The 22,189-nt window shown below is 51.9% G+C and overlaps 1 protein-coding gene across 7 annotated transcripts in view; it reads left to right on the plus strand.

Moving 5' to 3' along the window:
• XPO6 (exportin 6) overlaps positions 1–17,282 on the plus strand; it is a 122,248-nt gene extending 104,966 nt beyond the window's left edge. For 5 of the 7 annotated variants that reach the window (XM_019921789.3, XM_073792180.1, XM_073792177.1 and 2 more), the window contains one exon: positions 1,558–2,262. In XM_019921789.3, the coding sequence (XP_019777348.2) occupies positions 1,558–1,659 (102 nt within the window). In that variant the 3' untranslated portion in view covers positions 1,660–2,262. The other 2 variants (XM_019921790.2, XM_073792178.1) reach the window with 2 other exon arrangements.
• The last annotated feature ends 4,907 nt before the right edge of the window (positions 17,283–22,189 follow it).

Consider the following 22,189-nt stretch of genomic DNA (forward strand, 5'->3'; position numbering starts at 1 on the left):
TGTCTTGGAAACTTTCTCTCCCTGGCGTTGATCTTGTTTTCTCCTGAGCTTCGTTAAGTTCACTTCAGCCAGTTGGGTATTTTGTCATCCTTATCCTGGAGGCCAAATCCTAATATTTAATGATCAGCTTCTAATGATGTCATTCTCAGTCAACTTCTTGATTTAAAGCAGTGGTTTTCAAAGCTATTGATAGGTATGCATCAGAGCACCTGGGGTGCGTATTAAAAATGCAGAAATATACTGCCATGTTCCATTCAAGACATTCGAATTTGGCATTTGGGCACCACTGATTTTAAAAATATCCCTTGGTTTGTTTTCTTGAGGATGAAATAAGTAAAGGAATCAGCGCCTTCATTCATTCATTCATCCATCCACTGTGTATTTGAAGCTGGCTTCTTCTCCAGCCCTGTGCCAGGTGTCCAGGAGCTCGTGCCTCCCTGCCTTTAAGGAGTCCTGCTGGGAAGATGGGCAACAGCGCCCTCTGTGGACCAGACTGAGCCAAGCACCGTATTTGCCTCGGCTTTTTTATAGCCTTCCAACAGCCTTCTGAAGTGTAGGTCCTGTTGTTTAACCCCACTTCACAGAGGAACCCAGGCTCAGAAGGGGCAGCAGTTGGTTGGCAATTACAGAACTTGGGATTGGTGGAGCCAGGAAGCGGGATCTGGAGCTGGGGCTTCTGGCTCCAGAGCCCGCCCTCACTGTCCACAGGCAGGGTGAGCCAAGGGCCTCAGAGAGCTTGGAGCAGAGGCCCCGACCTAGCCCACTGGAGCCAGGAAATAGGACGTATCCGAGTGGCCTTTTTGGAAGAGGCAGGCTTTGAGCTAAAGTTTGAAGAGGAGGAGAGGTTAGCCAGGTTGCCTAGGGGGTGTGGACAGGCACCGTTGATGTTACCTTGCCTGTGGACCTGCAATCCAGCCTTCAGTAATCCCAATCCAAAGATGAAGAAGCAGACCTCGGGTGGTCCTGTAGTGGTCCATGGTTGAATTTGGGCCTCCTGCTGTGAGGGGCCTTCTCTGTTTGTATTCTGCGGCCTAGCAGGCTCGGTGTCATGAGACATACGGGCCACTGTGACTCTTGATTGGCAGGGCCTGCCTGGAGCCCTGGGTGGAGAAGGGTTCTGCAGATGTGGCTCGGCCGGCCGTGGTGGAGGGGAGCCGTATCCGTGCTCGGGAGCGACTCCAGTCTGGATCTCCTCCCTTCCTGACTGTGTAACCTGGGGCAGGTTTCTTAATCTGTCTGCGCTTCGCTTTCTTCATCCTTCAAATGACGGTACTAACAACCTGCACCGCAGGCTGGCAGTGAGGATTGAACAACTTCTGTCTCTGAATTGCTTGGGACAGGGCCTGGCACGTGGTGGGCACTAGGGCGGTATCAGCTGTTGTTCTTTTTCTCCCACCGTGCCTTTGCTGACACGTGGGGCAAGAGTGAGTGAAGTTTCGCGTTTTGTCAAATGTTCTCAGAGCTCCGGACGCCCTGTGGGACAGGAGTGGCTGGTGGGGTGGGGGTGATTTTGGGTGTTGGGTGGGGCTGGGCTGCAGCTGTGCCCCTGCCTTCCAGGACCTGCCCTCGTTCACCCAGAGTGTGCACAGGCTGGTCAACGACCTGCGTTACTACAGACTCTGCAATGACAGCCTGCCCCCTGGCACCGTGAAGCTCTAGGTGTGGCCTGCTCACCGCCCAAGGGACGTGGACTCCTGCCGCCGCCACCTGCACCACCTCCGCCTGCTGCCACGGGTGTCTCCCGGGCGGGCCTCGGCCACTCCTCGGCTTCTCACACCCGGAACGGCGTCGCCTGCCCTCACCCCCCTCCACGCTCCTCTCCTGCCACCCACCCAGCAGAACTGGCTCCGGGGTGTCCAGGGGTTTGGAGCAGGCAGGGATCATGCGGCCAGGTACCGGGGAGGCAACGGGAAACCCTGTGGGGTGGTCCGTGCAGATCATGCGTGTATCAGTCACGAGGCAGAAATGCCAAGGACAGCTGTGACAGTGCCACCTTCTCACCATTCCACCTCCCCCCCCCCCCCCCCCCCCCCCCCCAGCCCAGCCGGCTAAGGAGAGGCTGATGCTGGAACTACTTTGGCACTTCTGTCAGGCCTCTCCCTCCCTCCCCCTTAATGCCTTGAAGTCTCTGCTGTTTGTCAGAGATTTGCAGACCCGTGGGGTTTTTTTTTGTTGTTCTTGTTTTCTCATCATTCCATTGTGATACTAAGAAACTAAGAAGCTTAATGAAAAAATAAAATGCTTATGTTGTTGTTATATAAACGCTGGTTAGGGAGCTTCTTTTCCACTCAAAACTTCCTCAAGGGCCAGCATCCAGGTGAAGGGGAGCGTCCTGGCAGGGTGCCGGGCAGCAAGGGGTGAGGCCTGTGTCGGTGCCCTGGGGGAGCCCCTCCGAGGAGGACTAACTTACATCCCGTCCTCTTCTCGACAACATCTTTATAACAGTGAGAAGACGCAGGGTCCCTGTTTCTCAAGTTCAGGGATGGTGGGGGACTTGGTCTGACATCTACCCTAGTGGTGGAGGTGGGCCTGGAGTCCAGGTGGTGTCCACACCCCTGCTTCTCAAAACGTGGGCTCCCACTGCTCCCCCTCCCAGAGAGTGGACCCCTCAACAGACCGAAGTCTCGCCTGAGGACAACAGGGAGGTGAAGGTCTCTTAATGGATTGTCTGAGAATGGGGGTTGGGGAGGGGAAGGAGGGTGTAGCTGTGTGAGGGGCGAGGAGTGGGTGGGACTCAGGGCTTGCTGGTGTGTCCGAGACGTGAGGCCTTGACCAGCTGTTCACGTGCAGAAATGGCACTTGTCCGTGAAGTTTCTAGGGTAACGGATCGGCAGCTCCTCCTGCTCTAGGTGTGACAGGGACTGGACAGACAGGACTGGGGTTGCTTCTAATGAGGAACACCACGCCTGACAGGAAGAGGTTTGCTCACCTGAAAGTGAGGGTAGGGGTGTTATGCGAAGGCTCATTGACAGAACTGGGGAGGGAGTTGGGGGCTGATGGCTTCTACTTCTGAGGCCTTTCTTTATAAGAATAACTTTGGTGGGAGTGGGGACGTGGGCTGGATTTGAGCTACGCGCACACGTGCACATAGCCCCTTGCTCCGCGTCAGTCACAGCCTCCCAGCTGCAGCTAGCCCCAGTTCAGAGTTCATAGAGGAGGGAATTGAAACTTCAGTCGCCCTTTAACAGAAGGGAATTAGCATCCAGTTATTCCTGGGCTATAAACACCACCTCACCTGCCTGCTAGGCAAGGCCGGGAGCACTGCCTGTGCCCGAGATGATGAAAGGGCTTTTTGAATGCCTAATGACCGAGGGGGTGAGGGAATGGGTTTGGTCGCCTGTGAGCCCCACCCTTGGATGGAACACAAGGCAGGACTTGGGATGGTAGAGGAAAGGCCTTGAGGAGTAAGGTGGGCTGGGATGGAGGATTTTTATTCTAAGACTGATGGGCGCGGCCCCAGCTGCATGGATGGTAGTGAGCTCCCAGTCCTTGGAGGTGGACAAGAAGAGGCCGGATGACCTGCAGGAAGGGTTCCTCCCCTGGGAGGGAGGTCAGACAGGTCTTGATCCGATTTCTCTTGACTGCAGCGCCCCACATCGGGCCTGGTACAGAGCAGGCCTTAGGACACCTGGGTGGAATTGGATAAGTTCTCAGGCCCTTGGCAAATCCAGAAACTGTCTTTGTGATCTGAGGAAGGGGATGGGGAAAGGATAGAGATGGACAAGAGGGAGCCTTTAGGTCAGATAATGGCTGGGGGTTTTCAATGAGGTGGGCTGCTTTCCCTGCCACCTTTGGGTGCAAGGAGTTTGTCTCGGCTCCATTTGATGCCCATGTCCTGCTTTTCCTCTGGTTTATGTCATTTACATCTGCCAAAGGCACAGCCGCTGGCTTTGGGAAGGGTTCTGATGAAATTTTCTGGTTTTCACAATTTATGGCATTTTCTTCCATTGCCTACCATTGGCCTCACACAACGGAGGGTTGACATTTTTTAACAGCCTTTTTTTCCCCCTCCAACTACAAAATGTTGTAGAAGAATATGTACAAAATGCAGGAAAAAAAAAAATAGGGTCATCTAATCCCAGTGCCCAGAGAAAACCAGTGTTAGTATTTTGGTGAATTTTCTTTCAACATTTCCCTATTTGTCTGCAAACATGTATGATTTTCCTTTTCCTTTTTTTTTAAATAGAGGTCCTGTTTTTGTAGTCTCCTTTTGATTTATTTAACATGACCATTTTCTCATGTTGTTAAATATTCTACTAAAACATGGTTTTTAATGGTGGATGGTATTGTAATAGGGAAGAACAAATCTGACTCCATGTTAGGTCTGTTTCTTTTACTTTAATCTTTGTGTTCTGTTGCCTTTGCTTCCAGTTAAGAATGTTGCCCATAGCCTGAAATATACAGGACAGCCTATTCTCAAGGCTATACCTTTTTTTTTTTTTTTGCGGTCCGCGGGCCTCTCGCTGTTGTGGCCTCTCCCATTACGGAGCACAGGCTCCGGACGCACAGGCTCAGCGGCCGTGGCTCACGGGCCCAGCCCCTTCGCGGCATGTGGGATCTTCCCGGACCGGGGCACGAACCCGTGTCCCCTGCATCGGCAGGCGGACTCTCAACCACTGCGCCACCAGGGAAGCCCCTTTTTTTTTTTTAATTGGCGCATAGTTGCTTTACAATCAGCTATATGTATAGATACGTATATCCCCTCTTTTTTGGACTTCCTTCTCATTTCGGTCACCACAGAGCATTGAGTAGAGCTCCCTGTGCTACACAGAAGGTTCTCGTTAGTTACCTATTTTATACGTAGTATCAACAGGTGTATATATGTCAATCCCAATGTCCCAAGGGCTATACCTGTTAAAGAGTATTACACTTTTCTGCTCATACAGAGATAAAATGTTGCAGAACAGAGAATAATACTTGGCTTGTTGGAGGTTTACAGGAACATGGTGACCTGACCTATGGGGACAAAGGATTCCTGCACCAAGAAGTTTGTAACAACCAGCCACACCCCTCCCTCACCTTTTAAAATGCTTTGCTGCAAGCTTTCAGGTAGTTTGGGGTTTTGGGGGGCGTGAGCCACCCATCTCCTTGCGTGGCCCTGCAATAAACCTTTCTCTGCTCCAAACTCTGATGTTTCCGTTTGGCCTCACTGGGTGTCAGGCACACACACTTGCAGTTGTTGGCAGTATTCTATCATATGGCTATACCATGATTTGTTTATAGTTTTTCTTATTACAAATGCTGCTGCAGTGAACGTCCTCGTACATAAATCTTGGTACTTGTGTGATTATTTCCATAGGTTCAGTTCCTACATGTGAAACTGCTGGGTCAAATATTTTTGAGGCTTGTGATATCACTGGGGCCTGATTTCTATTCAGAAGAAGGATGAAAGTTACAGACTTCAGAGTTGCAAAATGTCTGAGCTGTAAGGCTCCACTGAGACCATTTGACCAAATCAGCCCCTAATTTTGTGGATCTTGGGGACCCTGAGCCCCAGGGCCTCCTGGCTGGTTAGTGGCAGCCTAACCAGGCCTCCTGCCCACTTCTGAGCAATGTTAGTGTCCCCAAGTGACACCTCTGCCAGGCAGCTGGGGCCAGGGAGAGGGACCTTGACAGGAGCCATGGTTGGTGGTGGCTCGTCAATTTTACAGACTTACCAAATGCCTCCATAAGGCAGGTGCTTGGGCTGCGAGGGAAGGATTTGGAGATTAATAAGACACAGCCTGTGTCTGCAAGGAACTCACAGACCAGTGAGGAGAAAGGCAAACAGATTGTTGCAGAATCTAAGTACTTAGGACTGTGATCAAGGTTGGGAGTCCAGAAGATGGAGAGAGGGTTGTAGAACTAGGGGATCAGGGGAGGGCTGAGGATCAGGGGAGACTTCGTTACAGGTGACGATCATCTGAGCAGGTCTCGCCTCTGGGCGAGTGGGCAGAGGAAGGCTGAAGACACCTTGTGACGGCATCTTAAGGCTGGCAACCAGGCTGGCGCTGACCGGAGACATTTGAAGATTGCCATGAAACTTTGGTGGACAGATGGGTAGGATGACTATAATTTTTTTTTTCCCCAAACCCGGATGTCTTGAGTGAAAAGAGACATTATCACAGTAACTCTGGGGCGACAGGTGTAAACTGGGACTTCTGTTCTCCCTAGTCCTGGAAGAGAAAGTGTCCGGCCCTGGGAGGCTTGTAGTGTCTGGAAGACAGACGATCCCCGGCGTCCTTCCTTTCAGCTTCAGGTGCAGCTGCCTGGCTCATCAGGAGGGATCGACTCTGAGCTGGTCCCCAGCACTGAGAGAAACATGACGAGCAACATCGTGTTCTGCACAGCCAGCATTTTGGTGGTTGCAGTTTGACCGATTTGGTTCATCCCCACACCAGCTCCAGGGGAAAGCTGGGGTCTTCCCTGACCCTCTGGACCTGAGCTGGCTGCCCTCCTCCAGGTCCTCCACTCAGAAGCTCTCCTGCACGCTCCTTGACAGCGAGGCTTCCTTGCTAACCATACGGCGCCTCTGTCCCCCGCCGGGATGAGACCTCCTTAAAGGCAGGGGAGCATCTGTGTCCCCAGCGCTCAGTGTAGGGCCTGGAGCAGGTGCCCCCAAAACACTGAGTGCGTGAGGATTTTCCAGATGTATCTAAATGGGTTTTTCCTCAAAGGAGGAAGCTGGAGTCACACTGAGGTCTCTCCTGGCGCTAATTTTTAACACAATGAAGCCGCGTCCTTGGTGTCTTCTCAGAACGCCTGGCCTTACTTTCAGGCTCCTTAGGGAAAAGCACTTGAGAGAACGGCTCTTCAGTGAAGGATTTCTTCAGCTCAGGGACTCCCTTTTCCGCTCTTCCCTGTCTGCATCATTTGGAAACATCTTTTAAAAGCCATGTTAATTGATTGGCTCGGGCCCTAGGTGGGGTGGTGGGTTTCACCACAGACATGGGTTATGCGGCCTCCTGGGTCTACGCCAAGAGCCCTGTGTGGTGCCCGCAGTGGGGGGCCAGGAGGGTGAAAGATTAATTATTTAAACACATCCAGCAGCTCCAGTTTTCCTTCTCTTTATTGTGCAAACAATACATGTTCCTTTCAGAGAAACAAAGAACATAGAAGTTTCTTAAGTCATTATAAGGACTCAGTGGGTGGCCTTCCAGACCTTTCCTTGGGTGTATGTACATGCACACACCTCTTCCAGGGTGTACAACATGATGTTTGTTATGTGTGTGGCAGGGTTTTGCCCCCTTAGGCCTCTGTGCAGATACACACCTTTTGGTGGGTCACAGACCCCTAGAGACCCCAGCTGTCTGGCTGTTTCTGCCTAAGCCGTGACGGGGACCAGTGAGGTAGAAGTGGCCTCTGGAACATTGTAGGAGGTAATCTGGGCCCTCAGCTCTTGGACCCACGTTGGTGTCTGGAGTTAGCTTGGGGCCTGAGGCTAGAGACTCGTCCAGAGGGGCGGCTCCTTCCGGAAAAACCAAGACAGATACTGTCCAATCTCGGAGCCCTTGAGGAAGACTTATCCTCACTTTGCCGAGGTGGGGCCTGAGGTCCAGAGGCTGCAACCAGCCCATGCCCTGCCTCTCTCTGCCCAAGTCCTGAGCTCCCCTGGAGTCGCTGCGACCTTGCTTCCAGCCTCTGAAGGCCACTGGAGTAGAAGTGTTTCGGACTCCAGAGAAGGATGTGCACAGCATCTCCAGCTTCCCCCTGCTGAGCCTACCTGGGGAGGGGCTGGGAGCCCCGAGGACACTCTGGGGGCTGTTATTACCTTACTGATCTGTACTGTGGCATTTCCAAAAATGGTTCCCGCCTCCTCCGCTGCAGGACGAGACAGACCACCACTGCCTTCCAGACGCTGCCCAGGGCTTGCTTTCTGCAGGCACCCACCCCAGCCCTTAGGATCCGCTGCTTTCAGAGCAAACGCTAACAGATAAGGAGACTGAGACGCAGAGAGGGGAAGTGAATTTCCCAAGGCCACACGGCAAGTCATGGGCAAAGCTGGGGTCCAGTTTTAGGTCTGTGTGGTTCCAGAGCCTGCGTTCTTTCTGCTATGCCCGTGCTCAAGGAGGAGCCAGCCTCCGCTCAGCCTCACTGGGGAAACGGCATGCTGAGGGGCCTTGGAAGCTTCTGTGCTCCTGTCAGCCATTCCTAAGCTCGTTTCCTCCCGCCTCCCTCCCTCCCTCCCTCCCCTCCTCTCTTTCTTTCTGTCTCCCTTCCTTCCTTCCTTCCTTCCTCTTTCTTCCCCTCTTTTTCTTTCTCTCCTTTCTCTTTCTCTTTTCTTTCTCTCTTTCTTTCTCTCTGTTTTTAAATATTTATTTGGCTGCATCAGGTCTTGGTTGTGGCACGTGGGACCTTCGTTGTGGCCTGTGGGATCCTTAGTTGCGGCATGTGGGTTCTAGTTCCCTGATCAGGGATCAAACCCGGGCCCCCTGCATTGGGAGCGTGGAGTCTTAGCCATTGGACCACCAGAGACGTCCCCTAAGCTCATATTCTGCTGAGCGAGGAGACAGGACATTTGTCACTGTCACCCTTGAACTTGAAGGACATTGAGGCCCAGAGGGGTTATGTGGCTTGCCTGAGGTCACACAGCTTGTAAGTGGCAGGGCGGGAAACCAGGTCTACGGGATTCCAAATTCTGTTCCCTGCCAGAGGTGCTGTGGCTGCTGTGCCTGGAGTCGGATTTGTTCTTCCTGAGAGGAAGTGCTTGTGGATGGAACTGCTGGAGGAGTCCCAGAGCCAGAGCCTGAGCTGGCTGTGGGGACAGTGGGAAGCTGAGAGCCAGGAGTCAGGGTCCCTGGGGGCCCAGATTCACTGGGTCTGCCGGGTCCCATCCCTTTCTGGTTTTAGAGCCTGGGCATGTGAGGAGAGGACTGCTTCCTGACGCACAGTATGCTCCACACAGTTGCTTCTGCTTCCTCTGGCGGCTTTGAGAGCTATTTGCAGAATCCAGTTTGTATAGATGACCCAGGTGGAGTGCACTTCTGGGAGACCCTGGGCACTCCGGTCCGTCCCTGAGCACAAGGCTCCTTGGGGTTTCTCTGTGCACAGGGGCTGTGGAGCCAAACAAAGGCCAGCTATGTAGGTTTCCCTTAATAGAACGCTGCGTGTCTGACCCACGCTCAGCTCAAAGGTGTGTATCGCTTATGCACCACTCACCTGTTCAGTCTGCCGGTCCATCACCAGACATTCACTGAGGGTTTATACTGTGACCAGTACTGGGTCGAGGACTAGGCCTGACGCGTGGATAACCATGGGTCCTGCCCTCAAGAAAGTGGTCCATGTCCTTCATATCATCATAATTACGAGAGAGAGAGAGAGAGAGAGAGAGAGAGAGAGAGAGAATGTGTGTGTGTGTGTGTGTGTGTGTGTGTGTGTGTGTGTGTGTGTGTGTGTACAGTGCGCATGTGTGAGGTGACGGACAGAATATACTCTGTGCTCTGACCTGACTCAGATGTACACAAAACGTACCTGTTTCTAGAAATCATCTCATTTTACACTGCAAAACTGGTGGCCGGAAAAATGTATTTTTTAAAAATTTTCCCATTAAACAGAAATCATTCTCTCCAGATTTAAAACAGGCTCTTCTGGATAAAATATTCCATTAAAGTTCAAACTTCAGACAAGTTTTGTGAGAATTTCAAAAGGCACCTCTTCCTCCAAATAGGGGCACTTCTGCACCAGGAGAGTGGAGTGTAAGCAAGATTTCACCCCACACTTGCTCCCTTAGCCAGGCCTTCTTGGATGGTGAACAACCTGCACAGCTGTCCATGGCAGACTTGTCAAACTCCCCACTGAAAGTGTCTTGTCTAAAGAGGTCTCCCTTCCCCCTCATCCCTCTTCTTTCCAAGATTGCTTTTGGGGGGAGGCAGACGTCTTTATGGGGTTGGGGGAGGGACATCCAGGTCTTGTTTTGGACTTTGGATCCTCAGACTAAAAGGCCACTATTAGATGATCATGGTCCCCTCAGGACTGAATATCCGAAACCGACTGAATCCTGTGTCTGAAGCTAAGTGTGTCTGCGTGCCAGACCCTTACCTGTGACATCTGACCTTTACCATCCCCACCAGGACACAGCAGGTTGTCACCGGCGCCTGAAGTCTCCACCTTCCCGTTAGCAGAGTAGAAAATCAGAGTGAGTGGGCTTGAGGACTCGATGCTGTTTGGTGCCCCAGCAGTTAAGTGGGTGGTGGAGCAGCTCCTGCCTTTCCAACCCTCCAGGCCGGGCGTGGCCTGTTGCCCTGGGGCAGGCCTCAGGCCCCTGTTCTTGAGCCTCAGCTTTCCTCCCCTACCCTGGGGACCGGGCTCGGGTGGCTCGGCCGCCTCCCTCCAGTCCCCCCGGGCCCTGCGGGTTAGGGCTTCCCCTCCCACCTTCAACCACCCCCCGGGGTGGTTGTTGCTCAGCCTCCTCTCCATCTGCTTCACCTCCCTGTAGTTCACCTACAGCTCTCATCAACACCTGACCTGTTAGGGTCTTTTTTTGCGGGGGGGGGTAAGTGGTTATCATTAATCTCCCTTCAAAAGAATGGAAGATTTTAGAAGGCAATAAACCACTTGTAGTGGTTGAATGATGACCCCTTCCAGCCAAAGATATGCCCACGTCCCAGAACCTGTAAATGCGACCTTATTTTTTATTTTTTGTGGTACGCGGGCCTCTCACCATTGTAGCCTCTCCCGTTGCGGAGCACAGGCTCCGGACGCGCAGGCTCAGCGGCCATGGCTCACGGGCCCAGCCGCTCCACGGCATGTGGGATCTTCCCGGACCAGGGCACGAACCCGTGTCCCCTGCATCGGCAGGCGGACTGTCAACCACTGCGCCACCAGGGAAGCCCAATGCGACCTTATTTTTAAAAAGGGTCTTTGCAGATATACTTAAGGATCTAGAGATGAGACCACCCTGGATTATCCAGTGGGCCCTAAATCCAATGATGAGTGTCTCCAAAAGATGTACCCAGAGGGGAAGGTGGGATGCAGAGATTGGAGGGATGCGGCCACAAGGAATGTCGGGAGCCACCAGAAACTGGAAGAGGCAAGGAGGGATCCTCCCCTGGAGCCCCCGGAGGGAGCATGGCCCTGCCGACACCTTGAGTTCAGAGAGAATACATTTCTGTTGTTTTAAGTCGCTCAATTTGTGGTACTTTGTTATGCAGCACCAGGCAGCGGAAATAGTTCTGTAGCGCCAATACCCAGAACAGGGCCTGGAATGTAGCAGAGCAGGGGGCAGCAGGCTTTCTCTGGAAAGGGCCAGAGAGCAAACATTTGAAGCTCTGTGGGCTGTGGGCCGTACGTCTCTGTTGCGACAACCCAACACTGCCCTGGAGCCCGCAGGCAGCCACAGATAACATGGAAATGAAAGGGCATGGCTACTTTCCAATCCAACATTATTTGCGGACACTGAAATTTGAATTTCATATAATTTTCATGTGTCACAAAATATGATTCTTATGTTGATTTTGTTTCGACCATTAAAAAATGTAAAAACTGTTCTTAGCTTGTGGGCAGAATGCAGCAGGTGGAGGGCTGGATTTGGCCCATGCGCCTTGGTCTGCTGCTTCCTGTAACAGAGGCTCGACGGGGATTTGTTGAAAGATTGAAACATCAGAGACGGCAGCTGGATGCTCCAGTCAAGTAGCCCAGAGACCGAGATGAAACCATTTGCAGACTAAGCGCCTGGAGAAGTAAAACAGACTTGGATTCTGGGGCCCTGCAAACTGCTGAAAGCAGAGGCCTCACCCCAGGATCTTCAGCCACAGGGAGGAACAAGGACGTTTGAAGGCTGATCCGGTCACTCAGATGCCTGGCTAGGGAGGTGGTTTCCAAGTCCCCTGGTGGCTGGAGCGATGGAGGATGCAGAAGGAGGCAATGACGGCTCCCTACAAAGATCAGATGTTGAGCTGTTGGTTTAGTGACAGTGGATCCTGGGATAACGATCTGGTAGAGCTCTGAGGACAGTGGAACTAAAATTCTAACCCAGTGGTGGCAAACTCCAGTGCCTGCTGGGATTAGGTCAGGGATAGGAATGAGCAAAGTAGATCTGATGTAAGACAATAGGGAGTGGTGGGGACTGTGGCAAAGTGGAGAGACTGTATCCTATCTAAAACAGTTACTCAGTTCCAGCCAGTTCTGCCAGCTGGGAATGCAGGCCCAGTGCTGGCAGACTTTTAGATTGTCCCTAAGAAGCTGGAGAATCCAATTATTTGTATTCTATCTCCTGATTTAAAATCTTGGCTCACATTAAAAAAAAAAAAAAGTCATACCAGGAGTTTTCCATAGGTTAAGTGGACACTGTCGTACCCATCTTACGTTCAGAGGGGCTAAGTTGCTTGACCAGCAACACATATCTACGAGATGGCCAATCTGGATGTGGGTGACATCATAGTCTTCCAAGTGGGGGCTTTGTGTGGCCCCATTCCCTGAGCAGAGTGGTCCAGGGGGCCCAGAGGGTCTCTCCAGCTAGGAGGTCTGGGTCCCTGAGGCCTTCAGTCAGAGGGGGCAGGAGGGGGGTGTTCAGGTTCCGGAAATGACGTAGCCACACTTGACCCTCCTTCTTGGTTGATGGAGAAGTGGCTGGGTACACACTCCCGTGTCTGATGGAAGCAGCTGTCACGCGTGTCTGTGAAGGAGGCAGTTTTCTGCGAAGAAACCTTGGGAAATTGGATGTGGCTGCTGTGCCTGCATTCTTAGGGGCCTGGGAAAGCACTCTGCATGCAATTAGCAGATTAGACAGCCCCTTCTGCCACCCCCGACCCGCCTCTTCACCCTGTCATTTCACAATTCCTCCAGGACCGGCGATGGCGATAGTGGAGAAGGATTTGCTTTTAATGGGTCTGCCCAGAATTGCCTTGTTTTCTTGACGTTGACAAGCTAGATCCCTTAATAAAAGTTTCATGACTCAATTTAGAGAGGGAGACATGTAATCCCAGCCCCTACCGTCCTGATCTCAAAGATTATCCCCGGGCGTAGGTCCCAGGAACATTCCTGTGTTTGACACGAGCACTGTCTCCAGGGGCATTGCCTGCTGAGTTGCCAGGGCACCCGTGGGCAGAAAGATCCGCCCACTGCCCGGGAAGGCCTCTCTGCCATTGCTTCCCTCTGCCCTCTCGTGGTGGTCATTGGCCATTTTGGCCATCCAGAATCTGTTCTCTTGTATCTGCCCTAATCACCTGTGGGGATTGTTTGCAGACCTACCAGGCCTTTGCAATACTCCCTCTCCCTTTAGATCTGGGCAGAAATGCTTAGACCAATAGAATGCCTGGAAGTGATTCCATGTGTGTGCCTAGGGCAGAGCTTAGGAGGCCTTGTGGCTTCCACCTGTGCCTTCTAAGACCTCCAAGACACACGCAAAACAGGAGCCCTGTCTAGCTGACTGGAGGGGGGGCTCACGTGATGAACTAAGGCACCCCACCGAGCATAGTACCAGCTTCCAGGTGTACAAGTGAGCTCCTCATCGATCCTAGGGCCTAGTCGAGCCATCAGAAGACTGCAGCCCACGAATGGTACCAGGCGAGAGAAGTATAGTTGCCTAGATTCCAACCCACAGGATCGTGAGAAACAGTAATTGTTGCTAAGTTTTGCACGTTGTTAACACAGCAATAGATAATTGTTGTAGCCACCTCTCTCTGTCTCCTCCATGATGTCTGGGCAGGGACTGACCCCAGACGCAGCTCCAGGGGTGGGTCCTGACTGTCTTAAGCCAGTTGGAGGATCCCATTCGCTCTGTCTGCAGTGAGACGTCAAGAGCCATCTGCTGGGGCTTCTGGGAAAGAGCAACTTCCCCATCATCGAAGAGAGAGCTGGCGTGATGTGAGAATGTGAGGTCAGGAATCCAGGCAGGTTGGACTTGGCAAGGGAGGTCTGTTGGTCTTGGCTGGCTTGGTCACGTATCTGGGAATCAGGAGGGGCTGTCAGTCAAGGTCCCCCTCCTGGGGCCAGCAGCCTAGCCCAGGTGTGTTCTGATCACAGCGACGACAGAAGTGCAAGTGGGAACTTGCAAGATCTCATGAGGCCTAGACTGAGGACCAAGCCACCAACATCTTGACCTCATGCTCTCGGCAAAGCCGTGTCCAAAGTCAGGAGGCAGGGAAGCAGGCCCCACCCACTGTGGAAGGACAGTGTAAAATGGCAAAGGGTACAGATACAGGATGGATAAAGAATGGGGGCCAAGGATGGGATCTACCTCATTTATTCATCTCAACAGCATAAATCCACCCCCTGTGTGCCCACCCTTGGCTCACAAACCCCAGCCAAGTCCCTTCCTGGGCAGCCTCCCCTCAGGGGTGCTGGTCAGGCGGTAGATTTTCTCTTCATGATAAACTTACCCCAATGAGGGAGCTCTCTCCCTTGCACTGGGTTGAACCCAGGGTTTGGTTTTCCTCACTCCTGGGGAGACACGAATGGAATACATCCCATTCTTCCTACTTCTGTTTCTCCATGCTTCACTGCCTTCACCTATTTTAACGAAACCCTCTTCTAACTCAGTAGAATTCTTTTCTGCTCAAAAACTCTACACAATGTTACATGTCATCAAATTTATTCCATTAGGAAAACCAAAAAACAACAAATAAACAAAATCCCCTCCCAGCACACAGAACAGAGTTGACCACTCAGAGAGTTGCCAGGTGGAACTTCCAGAAGTGATGGCTGCCAGGTCAAGGTATCCTGGGCCACAGGAACGGGAGTCACATACCTGGGGTTGAACTCTAGCTCTGCCATTGACCTTGGGCAGGTCAACTCCTCTTTCAGCTTCAGTTTTCTCATCTATAAAATGGGGATACAAGGGCCCCTGACTCATAGGGCTATTGCAAGGAAAAAACGAGGTCATGCGTATAAAGGTCTGGGTACACCATACGGCACTTAGTAGATGTTCAATAAATCATCTTTCTCTTTGCTTTACTTGGGAGACTAAACCAATAAAAGGAGTGTCAGGCAGTTGTGTATGTTGTGTGTGTGTGTGTGAGCATCTCTACTGTTTAACAGATTGTGTGGTAAAGGTGAGAGGCTCCAGAACATATGTCTTGATCAGAAACCCGAGGAAGATAAGGCAGTGCGAGCACAGGCAAGATTCACCCTTTTTCAGTGAGTTCTGTGTCCTTCGCCTCCCATCAGAGTGTGGGTGTCCCTTGCGGCTGTGCCGAAACCACAGGCCTGGACTCAAATCCGCTAGAAGCTTATGGTGTCTCCTGGGTGGTGGGGGAAACTCTGGTTCCCAAGTCTGAGGGTCCCCATGTTCTCACACCGGCCCCATCCACAGTCTCCCCTTTGCCAGTATCATCTGTCAGTCACAACAACGATGTCCTAAACATGCTGTCCAGTTGGCTTCTCATGGTTTTGCCACGTCCGTGCCATAGTTTCTCCATCGGTCAAAAAGGTCTAGAATCGGACCTGCCTCACAGGGCTGTTCGTGGATATAGTAAGTTAATCCGTCTGAGCCCGCTTACAGAGTGCCTGACACAGAGTCCCTCTTCTCTATCACCGTATTTATGATTTGTATTATTACTACTAAGAACAAGAACTTTGCATAGAAGACTCTTCAGTGATACTTTGTTACGAGATGGGGAGGGACCCTGAGTGTGACTTCAAACAGCTGCTGAGTCTGGAGATGAGGCTCATGTATTTAAAGACAAGCGCCCACATTCGCTGACCTCTTCTGGGGTGACACGCGACTGTCCACTATTTGCCCCCCTGAAAACAAAGCACCTAATCTGCTCCTCTAGGAGGAAGGTAACTTTTAAACAATGGGAGAGAATGTAACTGCTTTTTTACATCTTCGGAAAGAGCATTTTGAAAGCAGATGTTTGGAGATGTTTCCATTGTTATGAGCTTGTATTGCCAAAAAGCAAGGAAAGTATGTTTCCCTTAGAAACTCTCCAAGCCTGCACACTTCAAGAACTTGAAAACGGAAGATTCCAACCGATTTCAAAAAGCTTCCAAAAAGAAAACTTTCAGGGGGTTTTGAATCCATTTGTTAAAAAAACATGAATACTAATCTTCCGATTTGTTTGCTGAACATAGTGATGGATATCTAGAAAGATGAATGTAGGTTAGCCAGATTTCACCAAAAACCGTTCCCTATTTTGAGAATGGGACTAAAATATGAATATTGGTGTTTAGAAAGCACAGTCCAGGGCTTCCCTGGTGGCGCAGTGGTTGAGAGTCCGCCTGCCGATGCAGGGGACACGGGTTCGTGCCCCGGTCTGGGAAGATCCCACATAACGTGGAGCGGCTGGGCCCGTGAGCCATGGCCACTGAGCCTGCGCGTCCGGAGCCTGTGCTCCGCAACGGGAGACGCCACAACAGTGAGAGGCCCGCGTACCGCAAAAAAAAAAAAAAAAAGAAAAGAAAACACAGCCCATGAGGTGCTTCTTTCATTTGGATTTAGAAATATTTGTATAAATCCAAATGAAAGCGCTCTTTTCAGCTCTAACAGCCAAATCAAGTATGGAAGTAACTCTACACAGAACCAGACTCCTGAATCACGACAGCACAGTGTTAACCCATGTTTTTCAAAAAATTGAAGAAAGGGTATGCAGTTGCATTGCTAGCTGTAAAAATATGTTATAAAGAATGTATAAAGGAAGGCCAGAAGGTCTATTACACTGTTAGTAAATAAAATAAAAACATTTAAAAGCCGTGTTTATTTAATCTTTATGTCCTTTAAATTCTTTTAGTTTTTATATATGCTTTATACTGCTGGTAATATATTTGTAATTTATAAACTTTTATGCCCACTTGGAGACCTCTGCTCTCAATCAGCTAATCGAGTCCCAGGTGTCCCTCAGGTCGCTGTGGAGGCAATTTTAGCTTCTTGGTGGAGGGTGGATGGGGAGAGAGGGGGCTTTCTTCGGGGTCCAGGGAAGCAGAGCCTGCTGCCCCATTCTCAGCCTCTAGGGGGCAGAAGAGGGAAGCAAAAAACAGCTTGTGGGAAAAACGGACTCAGAAAGATAGCCCGAGAAGGGCTGGTTTCAGGAGACACCTTAGAATGTCTGTTTTCTTCCCAGCCTTCCTCACTGTCCCCTTCAAGACTGGAGTAAAACAAACCAGCTACAGCCCCTGAGGACTGAGAAAAATCCCACTGAGTGTTGGAAACAAGGAGGGGAGTCCGTGGGCTATGGGGCTTCCTCCTGGACACTTGATTCACCTGAAGACGACAGCCAGCCAGGCCCTGGACTCCGGCCCCTGCCCTGCTACTTCTTGAGCCTCAGTTTCTCCAGCTGAGATTAAGAATTCCATAAGGGTTCAGTTACATCCCTTTGGCCAAAGTGCCTGACGTGCCCTCGGTCCTAAATAAATGTTCCCACACTCTTTCTCGTGATTCGTTCATGCTCCATCCCCCTGAGATCTTCCCTGGCCTGTCATCCAGAGGACATCAAGGCTGATGGCGGGGACAGGTGTGAGGCCCTCCTGTGCTCCTCCCACTTCTCTCCAGGACTGGCTCACTTCCGTCCTGCCCCGGATGTCAGAGCTGAGGTGGATTTGTTGGTCACCCTATGGCTGTGGTTTCTGAGCACATTTTTTTTTTTTTTTTTTTTTTTTTGCGTTACGTGGGCCTCTCACTGTTGCAGCCTCTCCCGTTGCGGAGCACAGGCTCTGGACACGCAGGCTCAGCGGCCATGGCTCACAGGCCCAGCCGCTCCGCGGCATGTGGGATCTTCCCGGATCGGGGCGCGAACCTGCGTCCCCTGCATCGGCAGGCGGACTCTCAACCACTGCGCCACCAGGGAAGCCCTCTGAGCACATTTTTGAGTAGACGTCCTGCGGTGCATGTGTGCCCGAGCCTGTTTGTTCTCTGTGAATACGGCCAGATAACAAGCCCAGGCTTCCATCTCATCACCAGAGCAGGTGTGGACCACAGCATGAGCCTCCTGACACACCTCCAGGACTCCTTACCTCCCAGCCACCCACCCTGCCGGCCCCCTGGGCAACCTTCCAGAAACACAGCCCTGGGTGTGTCATGCTCTAGGTTCCACAGTCATCACTGGATCCTCATCACTGATGGGGTAAGACCTTAGCTCCTGGGTTGATGTTCAAGGCTGTGGGATAGGAGCTCTCCCCAACCCCCTGCACTCTAAGCGTCTTCTCCCTCCATGCCTCAGTTTCCTCATCTGTCAAATGGAGGCAACTAGCCTTGTGAGGGTTGAGAGTGACAGGGGATGGAAGTCTCCTCCTGTGAGGACGCTCAGCACGTGTTGATGCCCCCTCCCCCTCCCCATTTACGGATGAGAAAGCTGAGGCTCTGAGAGGTAGGGGTGGCCCAGATGTGGCAGAGCCAGGATTAAAATTCAGACCTTCCACCCTCCATCTGGGACATCTGCTAACACATCCCAGCTCAACCGTCCCTCCTCAGTGAGGCCCCTGGTTGCTGTCGCTCGCATCCTGTTTTACCATCTGCAATTACTGAATGTATGAGCGGTTTCCTTGCTCATTGCTGTCTCCTCTTCTAGAACATAGCCCCATGAAGGTATGGACCTGGTTGGTCTTGTTCGTTGAAAGCCTAGCACAGAGCCAGGGCCTGTTAACTTCTTCTTGAATAGTTGTTGGAAGAGTTAAGACAGTTTCAAAGAAAACTCCGGTTGATCACTTGCTAATGAAGTGGGTTCCTTCCTCCTCTGGAGACCCCACACTCTGGGACTTCTTTGATTACACAGAGCTCCAGGGTCCCTTCCTCCCCTGGGAACACTGGCCCCAAGCAGCAGGCAGCCTCATAAACACACCAGCGTCGCGAGGCCGGCTTTCACTGAAGCCCTGGAGAGGAAACTGAACCAGGGAGTAAAGTGTGTATTAGGCTTAGATACCTTGGGAGTCAATGTTTAAAAAACCTCACCAGTAATTGGAAATTGGCTAATCCTTTGCTATAATTAGGAGGGCCTGGAGGCCGGAGATGCTCTGGTTTCCCAAGCTTTATTTTGAAGCCTTAGAAAACAGGAAGTGACTGGGCTTCCCTGATGGTGCAGTGGTTAAGAATCCGCCTGCCAATGCAGGGGACACGGGTTCGAGCCCTGGTCTGGTAAGATCCCACATGCCGCAGAGCAACTAAGCCCATGCGCCACAACTACTGAGCCTGTGCTCTAGAGCCCGTGAGCCACAACTACTGAGCCCACGTGCCACAACTACTGAAGCCCACGTGCCTATAGCCCATGCTCCGCAACAAGAGAAGCCACCACAATGAGAAGCCCGTGCACTGCAACGAAGAGTAGCCCCCGCTCACCACAACTAGAGAAAGCCCGCACGCAGCAACGAAGGCCCAACACAGCCAAAAATAAAAACAAATAAATAAATTTAAAAAAAAAAAGAAAAAGAAAACAGGAAGTGACTTAGGAGGTCCAGAAGCTGGTGAGAGTGTTTGCAGCAACCCACTCCGAGTAGAAAGTGAGATGCATTTGGGTCGTGTCCCTTCAAAGCATATTCATGGTTCCTAAAAAGTATGAATTTCATTATTAACAGCAACAGTTTTTCTGGTAAATTTTGTTGAATATAAAAGAGGGCACAGTTCCCAACTGTATGGCTCAATGAGTTTTCATGAAGTGCACACACCTATGTGACCAGCCCCCAGAAGCCCCACCCCCAGGGGCCCCTTTCAGTAACTATGCCACCTCGAGACTAACCATCACCCTGACTTCTAGCACCACAGACGTGCCAAATGGTGTTATCAAAAATGTTTGGGGGCTTGATTCCAGGTTTTCAAATTTGAATGCCCCAGGGGCTCCCCACAGGTGTCCCTAACGATGGAAGGGCCCAGTGGGACTGTGGTCCCTTGTGATCCGCTTTATGGGGAACTTTGGCAATGGTTGCCAGGCAAAAATGCAGGCCCGGTGTCGGCAGGTAACTTGATCTTGCCAGAGAAGCTGAAAGTCTAGATTTTTATGTGAAATCATGATTATTGAATGTTGGCAACTCATGAAAATTTAGCAACCTGTGGAGGCCAATTCCAACCAGGCCAAACAAAACATGCTCATGGGCCAGACTTGGCCTGCAGGCTGCCGGTGGAGGTGACCTTGAGGGACCCCCAGGCCCGTGGGGGAGATGAGCGTGAACACAGACATCACAGCACAGGAGGGGTGATGAAGGGCCAGACGGAGAAGGACAGAGCCAAGGAAGGCTCTGCCGTGCGTGGAGCGATGTGTGACCAGCACTTTGAAGGACGCACAGGATCAGCACAGCGAGGGCATCCAGGCGGAGGGAGGGGGAGGGAGGGAGGTGGGCGAGGCCTGGGGGACTGTCCCAGCCATGGTTATCAGGAAGCGCAAAGTGGCTTGGTGTGTCGGCAGCATGGGAGGGGCTGAGATGTGGGCAGGGCCAGCCATACAGGACCTGGAAAGGCAAACTGGGGCATATAGACTTTGTCCTGGGGCCGGCAGAGGGCAGTACTTGAGCAGGTTAAACAGAGGCACTGGGGGCATTCCCTGGCGGTCCAGTGGTTAGGACTCGGTGCCTTCACTGCCGTGGCCGGGGTTCAATCCCTGGTCGGGGGTCTTGGGAGACAGGAGGCCTTGGCCTTTGACAGTGTCTGAAGAGGAGGGGACAGGGGCTTGGGCCCACATTTCTGGCCTCCTAAACAAGCTCCCTCCCCACCTCAGCCCCACCCCAGGCAAAGACCCTCCTTGACCAAACCTTAGTCGGGCTCCTCTGAGCCCTTCTCTCAACTAGGCCCTGACCTTAGGCTCTGTCCTTGGCCGGCTTACTCCAGTTTTAGCGAGAATCCTACTGGTTCAGTTTAGCAAGAATCCCTCATCCTTGAAACCCAATCAAGTTCCTCATTCCCCACTCCAGACAGCTTACCCTGCTGGGCCGCCTTCAGCAGGAATCCTGTCAAGTCGCTTTAGCCAGAATCCCCCCAGCCCTGAGGTTTCCTCCGCCCACTGACCGCCCCCCTGCTCCTTGGCGATAAATTCCCTCTTGTCCCTGTGTTCAGAGTTCAGCCCAATCTCTCTCCTGTGGCAAAACTCCTTTTGCAGTGGTCCCTGAATAAAGGCTGCCTTACCGTCTTAACAGGTGTCATGGATAATTTTTCTTTAACACCTGTCCACACCCAAGGCAACTGTAACATTATTTGAGGATAAAAATACGTACCCTATCCAAGGGGCTTGCTCATGAGTTTGGATTCGGTTCCAGAAGGGTGTGTAGACACATGCAGTGGCGCCCTCTGGTGGCACAATCTCCACCCCCTCGTCCTTATCCTCACTTGGAGTACAAGGTCCAGGGCAACATCAGTCAGAACTTTGGAGCTTCCCCGCGCCCCGCCCCCACCTGCTCGGGCTCAGCACAGGGAAGCTCTGTCCTTGCAGGAGCTCCTGCCAAACACCTCAAAGGCGTCTTACACATCCCACCTCAGATCCTGCTGGATCTGCTTTTGAAAATTGACACAAATGCAGAACCTCGTTGCAACCACCCTGGTCTGAGCCGCTGGCATTACTTGCGCGGATTCACTCACTGGCCCCCAGCTGGTCTCTGTTTCCCCCTTCTTAATTCAGCATCGAGAGTGGTCCTGTTATACTCCAAGTCAGATATGTCTCTCCTCTATTCAGAACCTCCCCAGGCTCCCACCCAACTCAGAGTAAATGCTGGAGTCCTTGTGACTGACTCCACACACGATGACCTGTCCCCTCCCCCCATCACCTCTCTACTCTCCCTGCTCACTCATCTCCAGCCACACCGCTTTCTCAGTTATCCCCTACCTCAGGGCCTTTGCACTGGCTGCTCCCTCTTCCTGGAACCTCCTTTCCTGGGATATCTCCAGGGCCTGCTCCCACCCTCCTTCAAGCCTTTGCTCCAATATCAACTTCCCAGTGAGATCTCCTTGAAGCCCTGATTTAAAATCACAATCTGCTTCCCTCAGTTCTATCCTCCTCCCTGCTTTATTGTTCTCCTTGGCTCTTAACACCTGCCGACTCTACAACGTACTTATTAATGCTGTTCATGCTCTTTTCTCTCTGATGCTGAGCATCCAATGGGCACTCAGAGAGTGCAAGACTGTCTCAGATGGAAATTTCAAACCCCTCTGTGCTTCCTCTGGGTACTTCTTAAGAGAGTGTGGTCCCTGAGACATATGTCACTTGGGCTCTCCCGGCTTTGAATGCCCAGGACAGGGTTCCCAGCCTGTAGGTCCCTGAGTGCTACACACATGCACATGAACCACTGTCTCAAGCCAACATCCGAGGGACTGGTTTTCAAATGTGTACAGATACTCCTCCGATGAATATTGCTCGGCCGTTTA

This window comes from Tursiops truncatus, chromosome 15 (assembly GCF_011762595.2).
Source record: "Tursiops truncatus isolate mTurTru1 chromosome 15, mTurTru1.mat.Y, whole genome shotgun sequence".
Classification (NCBI taxonomy): domain Eukaryota; kingdom Metazoa; phylum Chordata; class Mammalia; order Artiodactyla; family Delphinidae; genus Tursiops; species Tursiops truncatus.